Source organism: Nelumbo lutea, chromosome 8 (genome assembly GCF_056320005.1).
Source record: "Nelumbo lutea isolate HS-2025 chromosome 8, American lotus-T2T, whole genome shotgun sequence".
In the NCBI taxonomy this organism is placed as follows: Eukaryota; Viridiplantae; Streptophyta; class Magnoliopsida; order Proteales; family Nelumbonaceae; genus Nelumbo; species Nelumbo lutea.
The window spans coordinates 6,446,422-6,461,860 of record NC_142691.1 but is presented as its reverse complement, the minus strand read 5'-3'; the positions used below and the strand labels follow the sequence as shown (position 1 = coordinate 6,461,860).

The window sequence follows — 15,439 nt, the reverse complement described above, 5'->3', positions numbered from 1 at the left end:
CCAGGTGCTGGTCTCCGTCCCTCCGCCCTAATCCCTATCCAGTGGAGCTGTGGAGGTGGTAACAACAGATTACTTGATGATACTTGTTATATCAGTATCATATGCAGCCTGAAACTGTCTTATGGTAAATATTGAGCTGAAAAATGCTTTCTTATTTAGTAATAGGAACAGATTTTCCAGTTGGGTTGTTCAGAATTTTGAACTGGCCAAGAATCCACCAAGTAGCAAAGTGGTTTGGGTCACCAGCTATATGTCTAATACAAGCACAAAAAGGTCAAACAATAGAAAATTAATCCTGGCTACGTGTGTGCACGCTTTAGCTGTTTGGGGTTATTAATCTGGGAGTCTCAATCATGACCTTCCTCGTATTAATCACTTATTCGATTATCTTCATAAAATAAAGTTGGACCCAGATCGGAGATCGGACTTCAGCTCTAAAATTGAAAAGAGCACTTGTAAATTGTAATAATCGGTTTAACCAGTGATCAAGAAATCACCGGAAGATCAGAGGCCCATAAGTCACCACTTGCCGGTACAATTATTCAATCTCATCTTACTCTAACAATGCAGCTAATATTTGATCGGGAAAAAAGTCAGCGCCAGACTATCGGGATAAGTGTTTATATTCAGATATCAAAAAAAACAAAAAAAAAAAAGACTATCAGGATAAGTGGCCGATTGAACTCCAAAGCATTTCTTATAAATGTTAAAACATCCCCTCACCTTTCTAAAAGGACAGAAACAATTCCCCTCTTAATTCACAATTCACATGGCTGAAAAAACTACGCACTTATTCGAGCCTTGGTTGTTGTTGTCAGCATTTGAGTACACATGACATAAAAATTCTGCTGAGTTTGACTTTAAATCAAATGGACGAAAATGCCCATTATAACTTTACTTTTAACAAGAGATGTTTAAGGAATAGAATCTATGAGAAATCTTAGGGGAGGTTTAACGATTCCCCCTTAATTCAGTTGACAAGAAACTTTACCAGCAAAAAAAAAAAATTGTCAATTTGGGTTTAGCCATATCATTTCTCTTCGCTCCGCATTTAAAAAAATAGCTAGGTTGTGTAAGGACTATTTTTTCCGTCAATTGAAACATGTAATGACATTTTCTATCATTGCTTTTATTTCATTTCTTAGACAGTAAAAATCCGAACTAACAACTTTTCAACACAGACAGCTCATGATATCAATCCTTTCTTTTTTCTTTTTTGTCTTGAATGTTGTGAGGCTGTTTGGTAATTTGATTATTGGAATATCTGAAATTGCCTAGTTTACAGTTTTATTCTTTTAATAATTAACACATTATATTATTATATATTTAGATAAGCATATTTTTATAATATATCATATTAAAATGTTATATAATAAATTATATAATAAACATAATGTACTATCTTATACAAAATAGTTAGATAATATATACTAAGCATTATATTATATGGGGAGATTTTGTGTGAATTCTATGGTTGATAACAAATTTGTTGAAGGGCAGTCCAGATAACCTCTTAATTGTCCATACCAAATAACCAATAACCTTACTTGTCAAAAAAAAAAGACCACTAACCTTTGGAAAAGAAACTTTCAGAGTTCAGACGTTGGTTCACCACTACCAAAAACCACCTAAGGCTCTCTTTAGTTTCACAAAAAATAAATTAAATGAATAGTTTCTACAGGAAGCTGCAATTTTACAAATGAACACTATATAAGAAAATTACATTAATTCTAATTTTTTCAATAGATTGTTGGGTTTTTTTCCTTGGAAATCTCCAAAAATTTCCAACCATTAGGTTGGTTTTCAATTAGAACAAGAAAATCATTCATTTTTCTTCATTTTACATGCAACCAAATGCAACTTAAATATGGTTCTTTTTAGATTTGGAGTTGTGAAAAACACAAGTCCTTTATGGATTTCGGCTTTATAAGAATTATGGGTGAATCTAGGGTTCTATGATTTAGACCTACCATCAAATGGATACCATCTATAAAAAGATGGATTAAGACAAGTGTTATCATGGCTAGAAGAATATGCAACCAAACATGTGCACTTGTTTTCAGATGTTTAATTTTTTTTAGCACTGATGGAACTTTCTTTTGCTGTCTGCAATAATGATCCACCTGATTTTCAAGGTGGATCCATTTAGAAGTAGCTCCTCTCCATCTTTTTGGAAATACAGCATTCCAGGAAGCCTATAAACCAAGAGTCAGAAGAGCATTGTGAAACAAGCAATTGGATATGAAGTTATGAACCTGTCTTCTTCTGATTACAACCCCTTTAACTGAAGAGAAATCTACCACAGAAGATTATGAATAAAGCATCCTTGTACATTACAATGAAGGGATCTAATAGAAACCTGAATTTGTATTCAACTATTCATATCATCTACCTGTTCAATCTTCCAGTCGACATCAGCTATTTACCACCTTTTGTTAGTGTTTTCTGTTAAGTAAAATATTGTTTGGTGAGAGTTTCAAACATATAATATTTTAGTGTTAAGCTTGATCAAAAGAAGGCTTTATTCAGGCGTGAGGTTTTTGGGGCTCAGATTTGCCCCATGAACAGAATATAATTAAAAATAGCGAGAGGAATATTTGAGGTCATTTTGGACCCTAAACCTTTTTGCCATGTGAAGGATTTCTTAGGTGTTCAGCTTACCCAAACAACTACACTAGCATACCCACTCCCATATAAAAATATTGCATAGTAGTTCAACGTTGACTCTATTTTCTCTTTGCTTTCAATTCCTTCATTTTTTTCAAAGAAAAAAACGAAGTTAGTTGGCTTCTATCTGACTCCATTAGTCAATGATACGACCAATGTGTCCCACATCCAACTCATCCACTTTCATCTGTCTCTCCTTACCCGATTACCTCCCGCCTCTCAGTTTCTCTAGAGAATACAGTTGCTCTCCAAAAAAAGGAAAAAAAAAAGGTTTGTGAAATTTCCAATTAGGCGTGAAGGTGAGTAACTGTTTGAGAATTCTCATATTTGATGATGGTTGAAATTGCTGAACTGAATGACTTATTGCTTTATTTTTAATAGATAAAATAATTAAATAATAAAAACATTCAAGGGTTATAGTGATCTATCCATCTTGAGTTTTAAGTCATTAAGTAAACCTAAACTCCTTAAAATCTTTCTCACTAAGGCTTAACCATCACACCTCTTATAATATGCAATTGGCATGATGAGACTCCGGATCTCCTGCTCATGTCTACCCACAACACACTATCCTTGTGAATTGGAAATATCTCCCCGTGCATGATACTATGTAGGAGGATGAGATGTTCTCCATGTGTGGCTGCAATGTCATATGGGTAGACATAGGCAGGAGATCCAGACTGAGTGATGATGCCTGAGCACAAGTAAAATCTAATCAAATACAACCCATTGCATCACAACCTTATGCCCAAGGAGACTTAGGCTGCATTTGACATTCCTTATTTTAAGGACTTATCTTCTTTTTGCAGTTAAAATGCCCCTATGAACACTGGGTTTTTAACTGTAAAAGGAGATAAATCCTTAAAATAAGGAACGCCAAATGCAACATTAGACAAATTCACCATCACCAATGTAAGTTCCCTAGGCCAATAAGCAATCAAAGTCACAAGTGATCAGAAACACTTGCCCATGAGCACTAGGTAAGGGTGAGAACCCAAGTATTAAAGGCCATCATGATGTGCACAATCAGTCTAGATGGCATAATTCGAGGGGATAAGTGGACTGCAATCCACCTCAGAAATCTGAATTGCAGCCTCCTCCTAGTCTACTAGTAGCCCCTCCCTCCCCCCTATAAGCCGCATCCTGCCCATAAATTTGGCATCAATCCATAGGCAGGATTCAATCCACCCCAAGAAATCCTAACTCCACCCTAGGGGTGGAATGAACTATAAAAACCCCTAAATCGAAAAAGGAACTTTCTAGAAAGGGAAACTTTCAAGTAAATTTATAAATAGGGGTTTCTCGAGAGCACCCACAATGTGTTCATACCCTAGCTGTATGAGCTTCCTTTTCCGCTTCAGAGCTTCTTTTCCTACCCAAAACCACATTCATACTTAGGCAAATGCATTTATCCGTGTTTTTTTACACAACCACTTTTTTCTTGGTTACCATTTTTACCTTTGGGTTTTGTATGTTGGAGGGGACATTTTAGTCCCATAATAGTTCAGGTAGTTTTTGAAAACTAGACCAGACTTAACAGTTGGACCAGTTGATTCGGGACCTTGTCATGGTTTGGATCTCAAAACCATCTAACCAGGGTTTGGCCAGGATAGTCGGACCACTTGACCTAAGGACTGGTGGCTAAAGCAATTCTGTTTCCGGGTCAATTTTTAAAATCATGATTTTCTTCTTATATGAAAAAGTAATCTATCCATATAAGAGATGGGTAATACTTGAGAAAATGACTCAAAAATTTATCTGAAAAAAAGCATTTTCTGTAAGATTAAGCCCTATAGCTTCCTACAAAAGAATGTAGGATACCAACTTCCCCCTTTATAATGCAAAAGAACAGGGCCTAAAAGACAAAGCAAAAAGGTCTTCAGCAGTTTGGTATCAAATGGCCTTTTAGTGGGACAGACATAAAAACTTATAAACACCAATAAAAATAGTAGTTAAAGGTGCCAACTGCTAAAGGTGAGTGGATGTAGTTCCCATTGAATGGATTAACTCCCATCTTCACCCACCAAAATTTCCCTAATAAAATAATAAAAATAAAAAATAGTAAGTCTTATTAATTCTATTATCCTATATATGCAAATGCAACTTACAATGTTGTAACATGTTTAAATCAAACCCTTAAATAATATTGAGTGGTTAGGATTATGTAAGTTCATTACATATACATGTAAAATGTATAACTATGTTTGACTCGGGGTACCAGGACCTCAACCAAAGACAAACCCCGAACAGTAAAAATAGGGGTGCAAATGGATCGGATCATCAGATCATGATCCAATCCAATATAAGATCCGATAATAGGATCTCCTCAGTTCTCAGTTCAGATCTTTGGGTTGGATAACAAGATCTGTTCAGAAATAGGATCAAATTGGATCAGATTAGATCTGAAGATTCAACAGTCTTATTGGATTTGAATTCAAATTCATATTTATGAGATCCAATCAGATCTTCATATTAAATAGGATCTCCCCTTTAATAACATCGGATCGGATTCGAATACAATCCAATCTGTTTGCATCCCTAAATGAAAACATTAATTTCAGGCCTAGGTCCAGGCCACAGCCCGAGGTTTTCATTTTGATTATGCAGAAGATTAGGCTGCAAATTGGCCGAATCTGATCCGGTTTGAATATGAATTTGGATATACGCCAATTAAATATAATAATAATACACAACCCGAATTTTGATGTATGGAACACTGATGCCTTTACTCATGATTGGTATTTGCACATGTGTTCCAGACCCAGGCTCCCATGTCTCCTGATCAACAAACTTTGTGCTGAATGGATAGAGATCTTCTTGGAGTAGCTAGCCTGTTTTGTTTTACAAAATTTCCTCTCTCTAACCATTGTTTAGCTGAGTTGATACTTCATTAATTGCTTTTTACAATTTGGCATTGGATTCTGCTGGTTTCTGGAAATGCGTAATTGAGAGAGAAGCAAAGCAGAGAAGAAGAAGCACCATTAGGCAAGCTTGAACACTAACATAAGAGGTGAAAAAGGAGCCATGGGAATGCAAGCTCAAGCTCATCATACAACATGAACCAAAAGAGTATGCTCAAAATGTTTGGGGAAGAAGAAGAAGAAAGGGCAAAAAGGAGAGGGAATTGTGCGAGGTGTTTCAAAAATCAAGGCTCCAAAGAGTATAAGTACAAATATGCACTGTGCAAATACATACAAAATAAAAGATTTTGCACTCTACCTATTTGTATTTGTACTTCTTCCAAAACTGAGCCTGAAAAAAGGAATAATAATGACAAAAATAAAAACATTTGGTAACATTAACGATGGATTGTGGGATCAATTAGTTATCACACTGAGTGGAGACCACCATCCTGTAGAGGACAGGTGATGGTCACCCATTGAGCCTACAGCGTAGTTTACTGCCGTTAGACTAAAATGGGTTTTAAGGATTAAGATCTGTTACAAGTGAGAACGCAGGAAAAGAAATCTCTCAAACGTACTGAAGTCTTTAATGGTTGAATAGGTTAGCTTGTGACTTTTGCTGCACTGGTCAAATACCTAACAATGTACAAATTTATGCTCTTCGAATCATGGGAGGGTCCACCAGCTTGAAGTAAGATGAGTTTGTACAGAGATTAAGTGAGAGCTGCGAAGATAAGGGGTACTTGATATCAGAGTGAGACCTGTCCGAAGTAACAATCATGGGAACCCATTGGAGTTTATAGTTGGTTTACTGCTCAAAGTGGTCAGGAAGAAGGAAGAGGAGGCCGGAGAAGAACAAGGCATGGCCGTGTCTTTCTTATGTTTTTCATACAACATTTGAGGCTTTGAGTAATTCAGCTGTTAAAGCCTTCAGATCTCAATGGGTTTTACCAGTCAAGGTTTTAAAAACCGACTTGGAATTGGAATGTTTTGGCCACTTTCTAGGTCAACACTTTGACTATCTTGGTTTAAACAGATGGCCTGTTCCAAGTTAAAAAAATAAAAGACGGCCAAAAATTGTTGTACAGGTTAAATGGATCGACAATATGACCGCTCGAATCAACGAATTACTGATAAAGTCAGCATTTTTTGGTTAAGGACGAGGTTAAGAGTGATGGGTTTGGGATTAGGTCAATCAATTTTTACCTGAACTTGTTTCACAATGCCAATCCCAAGACCTGAATAAAGAGGGCTGTATCAAGTTGGTTCCAGCATTAAAGCTTTTGTCACAATGGTCATGATTCCTTAATTAATTGCCCTTCTGTGAATGGAAATGGAATGACAAAACAGTGTGAACTTGTTTTACACTGAAGTTCCTAAGCCAGATCAAATGAGGGCCGGGGTTGTGTTAAGTTAGCAGTTGGCATTAAAATTTTTTTGCCAAGCTTTTATGATCGTGTATGTTGATTTGTCTTTTTGTAAATTGAATGGAACTATAAAATGGGATTTTATGTAGCCAACTCCAAATAGTTGGACAAATCTTAGTTGAGGAAGATGATACAATGACGATAATGTGAGGTATTGAATGGTCGACAATGGGTTAGAAACACTAATTGCAAAATCCTAATATTTTTGACATATTGATTGAATATTTGTGCCACAAAGGCCCACAGATACCTTGTAACAATTTTTGAAGTTTTCAACTAATGCTTTAAGCACAATGTTGTGAGACTTGGATAAGACATAAAGCTAGAATTAATGGTTAACCCATTTACAGAGCACTCCCGACACCAACTCCACAACATATTACAGCCGTACATTAGGAACATCTACTATGTTGTCATTCGTGGAGAGATATTCTTCATGTACAGCTACAATGTGTTGTGGGGTTAGTGCAATGAACAGATCTGGATTCATTCAAACTGTGAAAACCATTATTAAACCGGGACCTAGAAAAATCAATGGGTCACTGTCGCCGGTTCAACCATTTGATTTGGTCTGGATCTTAAAAATATCGATTTATCCACTTCTAAGTTTTATTGTTGAGTTGATTCAGCTGCAAACAAAGTTCAAAGAAAAAATCTATGATGCCAAAATAACATAATATGAGAAAAGTTTTGACCGATCAAAACTCATCTCATCGGTTACCACTTTTATGATGCCGGTTAATTGGTTTATAAAATTTTTCGATATCACATCTTTCCAACATCATATCCAAACTGTTGTGAATTTTGTGATGGTATTGAGTTTCATTTGTAGGAATATTAAATGAGACGTCCTTCTCATAAGTTATATGGGAAACCGTAGGGTTAGGATCGGAATCATAACCACTAACAAAATGGATGCAATAGCCAAGTAAGATTGAGAGAGTGGATGGGAATAAATGCGTTGTTATTATTGGAAACAGGTAATAATAACCAGCGGAGGCATTATGCAAGGGCTATCATCATTCATCAGTAAAAGCTGTAACAAGGTGAAGGGGTCTACGTATGGTATTGGTGACAACATCATGGTCCATGTGCTCTCCCCATAACAAATGCGGACCACCTTCCCCACCAGCAGCAACACTTCACTACTCGATTTGATGATTCTTCTTCTTTCTGATGCAATCATAACAACTAACAGGAGAGAGAAAGAGAGCTCATCTAAATGAAGGAGGACCGTGTCCAGTGCTCCTGTTGTACCACTATACAGTAATTTAGTTAATGATGCATTGACCTATATGGTTGAATCATTGGATTATATGGCCCATTAGTTTTTTTTTTTTTTGAAAATTTTAAATTAATAACTTCATGATCGATTCAGATGGTATAACAATGTTGATTCATTGATTTATCCTAAAATAGTATAAATTGATACCTTGGACTTGGGAGTAATGACATTTAAGGGCCTCAATTAAAATGGGCAGTTTGATAATTTTATCGTTCACCCTAATGTCGGTTAATGGTGTTGATTGAGTTACTGGTTGAGTAATATGACATCTAAATGTTAGGTTAGTGACACATAAATGCCACGTGGAGGATGCTAACGATTATATTAAAATGCCTATATTTTCATTTGGCATTTATATATATATTACCACATAAATATTACACATCTAAAATTTAAAAAATATAAATTATGTAAAGGATCAAAAAACACAAAATATCAAAATCTGGCTTCATGCTTTTTGTAATTTTTTATATTTTTATTGTGTTTTTTAAAAATAAAAAAATACACAAACAAGCATATTTATGTACTTTTCACACTTTCGAAATTATGAAAAATACTTTGAAAAGTACTATCAAATAACACCTCATATTCCCGTGTAGAACCCTACTCAAAATGCTGAAAACTGCCTCCCCAAAATTACGTAGCAGTATCTGTTTTCAAAACGAAAAACGATTCAAAACTTCCATTGACCGTATCCTCGTCATGTGGTTCAACAATTTATTCATCAAAGATCAAACACCCTTAATGTCTTGACATTAGTAGTGGGTGTTTGGCATTGATGCCGTTTTTTTAGGAAACAGCATTAAGTAGGCATCACATTAGAGAAAGCCGTGCTTCAAATAATATTCTCTTGTTTGATATCATTTTCTCGAAAAAAAAAAAGCGTTGCTTTAGATCACACTTTAGAAATCGGAAAAATGTGGTTTTAAGTAACACTAAATTCAATGTTTTTTGAAAAACAGTATATTACTACCAACAGTGCAATAATATGATATCAATGTGGCATCATCTTGGGCGTTAAATAATATTGATTTACGTTAAAAATATTACTACCAGAACTGACATAAAACAAAGCCAATACTATTTTCTCAGAAAACATCTATATGCCAACATCGGTTTCAAATAAAAATAAACATCATTTTTATAAAAAAAATATTAGTTACAACTCTACATTCCCACACCATTTTTATGAAAAAACAGTGCACTATATTTTTCACTGCTGATGGTCTTTGGCATGCGGGCCTCCATTGGTCCGGTTGACAGGTTTAGTTGATAATTGAATTTGGGTGAAGAAAAAATTTAAGCCTCACACACCTCTCCCGTATTATTGCATGAAGGCCAAGTGTCTTAACAACCCCACTAGTTGTTATCTGCACATGGATTCATAAAACATAGGTGGTCCATGAACACATCATGTGTGTTTCTTTCCGGAATGGGAGGTGTGTGGACCCTTTGATGATGATGATTTAAAGCTCGGTTTAATTAATTATCACATGAATTAAGTACAAATGGATTGATCATAAACCTATCTCTCCATCTTCGTGTCAATCTATCCTTGCTTACATTCAGATTGGTGTCACTCTGTATATGGTCACGGACTCACGGTCATATATTATGGCCCTGTTTGGAATGGTTTCTGCATTTGGAGCTAATTGCATTAATGAGTCTGTTTGGTTGAATACATCTGTAATCCATATAAGTTATTTAGAGTAGTTTTGTATTACAGTCATGATTCTGGTGTTTCAAATGCTTAAAACTTTCAGATTTTCATCAGATACAACTTCAGGTATTTTTATGTAGAGTCCAGTTCAAAACCCCAGAAATGGCATCCCAAAAGCCCTCCTCCCAAAAAGGCACCAGGTATAGGTTGAAGCTTTTGAAAGCACCGGCAATTGCATTAGGCTTGCTGTGTTATAAAAGATTGTGGGATCTAAACAATTATGTTCATGATAACTTCAACTCTTCAAGAATATGGTGACCAGTGATTTATTTTAAACAGAGATTATGGATTTAAACAACAATCGGTAAATTCATATTTGTAGCTATGATTGAGGTGAACTGTTTTTACTTTAATATTTTTTTTTTTGGATAACTTGAATTCGGTCCACCTCAGAATTCCTAATGCCATATATAGTTTGGGTCAGTATAAAGGGGAAAAGATTCTTAATTCACAAGGGATGGTATTTATAGGGGGGAGTGTGTGGGCATAAATACATGGGAAAATTCTTGATTAGTACCTTTTACTTTGAGTTAGTGCCACTTTGGTCCCAAACTTTAAAATGCGACAATTCAATATCCGAACTTTCAAAATGTGATAATCCAGTACCTACTGTTAACTAGTTGTTAATCAGTCTTAAGTGGCATTTGAAAAAGACACAAATGCGCTTTGAGTGTCATCTAATTTTCTTTATCAACCATCTATTAACAAAAAATTAATAATCCCAAATTATTGCCTGTTCCATTCAAACAAGTTGGGGTCATGTTTGTATGGGCATTCTGGTGACCCCAACTTTCTTGAATAGAAGAGGCAAGGATTTGGGACTGTTAATTTTTTATCAATGTTTGGATGGTTGATAAAGAAAATTAGATAATTCTCAAAGGGCATTTGTATCTTTTTCAAATGCCGATTGGTTAATAGCAAGTACTGGATTGACATGTTTTAAAAGTTCAAATATTGAATTGATACATTTTAAAGTTTGGGGATCAAAGTGGCACTAGATTCAAAGTACATTTGGGAAACTAGTAAAACAATTCTGAAGTAGACTGAACTCTAAAAACGCATATTTCTTTTATTCTTATCCCTGAGAATTATATCTAGATCCTCTTTTACCCCGATATTATATTGGAATTCTTCACATTGTAAATGTGTTGTGTGTGCATATAAATGTGTTATCACAACCCATGAAAATGAAAAAAAAAATCAGATTATTCATCCATCAAAAACAGTTTGGTCCAGTTATCAGTCAAAATCTTGTACAAATTTCTTATCCCACATATTTCAAGAAAAAAAAAAAAACTTACCCCACATATCAACCTTAAATTTTAAAAACCAATTCTAAAATGAATTGATTAAACAAATATCAAATAAGTTTTTACCATGGGCCTATTGTTTCGACAATTTGCTTTTAGAGTTAGAGGGACAACTTGGGTGGGCTCAGGTTGAATGGGCCTGGGCCCGATGCATTATAAATTCTTCTCGATTTGTAAACGTACACGTACTTGTACTACACTCTCTGGTTTACTGTATGTGGTTTGTTGATACGTAGGACAGAATAAATTACCAAGCAATCTCTTCTTCTTTGAGTACAAACGATAGGCCCCCTCTTTTTCCTTCCATTACACTTAAGGTCCGTTTGACTCACAATCAAAACTAGAATTGGAATTAAAACCTTTTGAAATCAAAATGGAAATGGTCTATTCCTATAATCTGTTTGATTTAGATAAGAATAAGAATTGAAAATCAATAAAAATGTGATTTTATTCTTGGGGAGGGACAAAAAATGGCCATTCACTCAAGTGGAAGAATGCCATTCCAACAAAAATGGGAATAAGATTCTAATTCCGCTCAACCAATCAAATAATTAGAATTGGAATGGACTATTCTGATTCCGTTTCCGTGAATCGAAATGCACTTACTGACTTTACCACCTTAGTAAACCAGGTTTCTGAAAAGAATACCACACTGGAAATGGTTTAAATAGGCCCGAGCTCGTAATCGTCGGAACAAGATCTCTCTCTCTCAAAAGGAGACCACTCAATACTTAATTACACCAAATACTACTGTTCGTGTTCTGTGAATTGTGATTATTGGGTGGTAGCATAAGCATTTCAGGGGATTAACATCAATACTGACTTGCGAATTGGAATGGTACTCTTCACATATCGCTCATTAAACTGACCTCACAGTCACATCCCACTGTGAGATCAAACGCTCTGCGAGATCCCTGAATAGATTTTTATTTCTTTTAACACCTCATAAGCGAATTATGAATAAATGAACATTAAATTAGATTAATTGATAAAAACTCTCGAATGTGATTACATGTTGAGGATCTATTCAACTTAAAGAATTAAATAAATATTAGGTGAGTTAATGATCATGTTTTTATTCTTCTAAGTCCATCTAGAAAGAAACAAAAGGGCAAAAAAACCTGAGTGACAAGATAACCAAATGTATTAGCTATTGACCCTAGGTTATCCTAAGTCCAACGAGGGTTGATTAATCAACCGAACATTCTTCGTCGACCCTGGTTTGACAACTGTAGGCACATGAGAATTCAACAGCTTCTTCAACTCAACAAAGCTAACTTTGTTTTTTGATTTAATAAACAACAGCTAGGCCACCAAAAGTAAAGTGTTTTGTCTGGTTATCTTAACTTGGTATAAACAAACATCAAATTCTTGCACAATTCATGAATTCCAGCGATCAATTATCTCAGATCCAATCAACGGAATCGCATTCACATATCCATCATCGACAGGCATGATATCAGTATTCTAAATGTAGTAATCCACAATTACTCGTTTCTAGCTCCTTACAGGAGAAGAAAAGACATTCCCACGATAATCCCTTTCTTTTTTGCCACATACAATGATACAAGCAAACCAACAAACAAACCCCACACAAATATCACAAAGAAACGGTGAACACGAATAAGACGCTTCTAGTGTTAGAGCCTTGGAGGGCATCGGAAAATGCTAACATACGCTAGAGTTATTTCTGTTCATCTCTTCAATCTTCATTACCATATTTCTGCTAAGTATGCTATTAGATTTGCAGATCAACTCCACCAAAATGAAAGGGAGACGATTGAAAATAAAGATAAAAAAGAGCAAAAAAAAAAATTATCTTTTTTATCTTCTATTTTTCTTCTCCCCCTACTGAAATGTCGAACCTGGTGTATAAATGGCGAGATCAGGCCATCCATTTCCACTACTCCAACAGCTGGAATCGCCGCCCTGAATGCTGGCCAAGAAGCTCTCGGCATTGTTGTTGGCCTGCAACTCTATTGCGGAGTTTCTAATTGAAGTGGAATTGGAATTCTCTGCAAATTCTCCGAGTTGCAACGTTCGAGCACCAGAACTGCAAGGATTCAGACCCTCCAGCAGATTACCAAATTGTCCATTTGAGGCCAACAGAGAGCTGAAACTCCCTGTGATATCGAGCATCCGATGGTCCTGATCGATCGTGGCCACTGGTGGGCTGAAAATTCCACTGGGCTCCGGCTTAGGGACTGCATTCTGGGTTGACGAAGACAAGGACGATGATGATGAGGACGAAAAAACACGTTTGGGGTTGGACGAACGCTTCGTGTTCTTGCGGCTGCCACCGCCAACCGGGATGTTTCGGAGGGCACCGCCCTTAGTCCAATAGCGCCTACAATTCTTGCAGAAATGGCGAGGTTGGGAAAGATTGTAATTGTTGTAATAACAGAATTTGGTGTTTGTTGACTCACAACGAGGACATTTGAGCTGCTCTTGCTCCGCAAAATGGGGCTTCACCGATTGAAACGTGGACGGATCTTGCATTTCTTTCCGGAAAAGAAAGGGGTCTCAGTTTTGAGTTTTGTTTCTCTGTATCTCTGCAGGGCCTAATGAACTGGGTCTCTTGCAGCTGGCCTCTGAAGCTCCGGGATGACTCTTATCAAAGGTTCTTATGATTTTTCTTTGGCTTGAATGAGATGGGTACGCTTGTATATACACCACAGATGCCCTGGGTCTTGGGAAGAAGAAGAACAGAGTTTTTTTTTAAATCTTTAGCAGAAATGAATAAAGCTGCTATGGGTCAATGCTCAACAATGATTTAAATTGTGTTTTACAAAGATTACACCCAGAAAGAAAAGGCTTTTCAACATATGAGATGGGATTTTGGGGAGAAGGTAAATAGAAATAATGAAAGAAAAATCAGATTATGCAGAAGTTGGACTTCAAAGGAGCAGCATTGGAATCGTAAACGAACAGTGCAAAAATTCAAAATTCTCAAAACAGGCAAAAATTTTCGGGCTTCAAATTTTAATTACCATGAAATCAGAAAGAATGGAGAACTCGACTTCTGACGTATGTTTCTCTACACAGACAACAAATTGACTGAAGATTCGAGAAGAGAGATTTATGAGTTGCAGAAATCGGGAAGCAGACGATATATCTACGTAAAAACGAGTGAATGAGAGTACAAAGTTAAGAGTCGCCAGTGATCGGAATCGGACTGCTGCCTTCACAGTGGGGGAGGAGGAATGATGGACAAAATAGAAATACAGTTCCCAAGTCTTCCTATAAAAATTGTCTCCTCTCTCTCCTTTGGATTCTTTAAATACTTGGCTTGGCTTTCGCTGCTACACTCATTTCTTCCACTAACAAATTTCTAATCCCGACTTTTAATTAAAATTAAGGACCCCTAACCGAGAGATATTGGCATATTGCACCTTCAATGGCCCCACACGTGGTAGACTCGTGGGGTCCAACAGCACTGCCTTAGCCGCCACATAGTCCGTGAATATAGGATAAGACCCAATAGTGTCTTCCACCTAAGCAATTCTCTTGTATGCCATACAAATCATCTGGATTCGAAATAACGATGTACGGTTAAGATGTAAGCCAGGTATTTTTGCAAATTAGACGGCTGGGATAATCTCATCAGTATGAATAACGATCGCTTTCAACGCTTTCACTAGTTGGGCTGGTTGAAAGCTCTTAATTAACGCTTATGATGATTATGCAGGCAATAAATAATTAAATAGGCTAAGCTGAAAGCTTGAAGCCGAAGAGAAGAGAGGAATGAAATCAACAGGGGACAGCAGAATGAGAGCGATAGGGGAGTTGATTACCGAGGGACAGGTGTCAAGATAGTTACGAGCCAAGCCGATAAAGAACGGAGCCAATTACGAGCTCGCGTGCAACCCAAGCAACTTCAACCAGCAAGCAAGCATGGATTGGATTCTGAAGAGAGGCAATCTGGGCCGTAGGCCTGGTAACAGTCAGCACCCAGGCCCATTCCCAACGTAGGACGTGGCATAAGCCCACGCACGTACGAATCTGGAAATAGTGTGCATCCCCATGTTCCTTTTTGGTCCTTTAGATCTCAACCGTGAAATCCTGTGGACCACGTTGTGGCATTCATTAATCTATGTGCGTGGTGTGTACCGCACATATACGAACCG

At 36.6% G+C, this 15,439-nt stretch overlaps 1 protein-coding gene across 1 annotated transcript; it reads right to left on the bottom strand.

Annotated features, from left to right (window-relative positions):
• Positions 1–12,691: 12,691 nt before the first annotated feature.
• Positions 12,692–14,568, bottom strand: LOC148842403 (dof zinc finger protein DOF3.1-like). The gene has a single exon (XM_088956594.1). The coding sequence runs from the start codon at positions 13,809–13,811 to the stop codon at positions 13,161–13,163; it is 651 nt and encodes a 216-aa protein (XP_088812720.1). The 5' UTR covers positions 13,812–14,568; the 3' UTR covers positions 12,692–13,160.
• Between the last annotated feature and the right edge of the window lie 871 nt (positions 14,569–15,439).

What these genes read in the sequence shown, in the direction of transcription:
- LOC148842403 (XM_088956594.1), bottom strand. Translation starts at nt 13,811, where the DNA reads ATGCAAGATCCGTCCACGTTTCAATCGGTGAAGCCCCATTTTGCGGAG.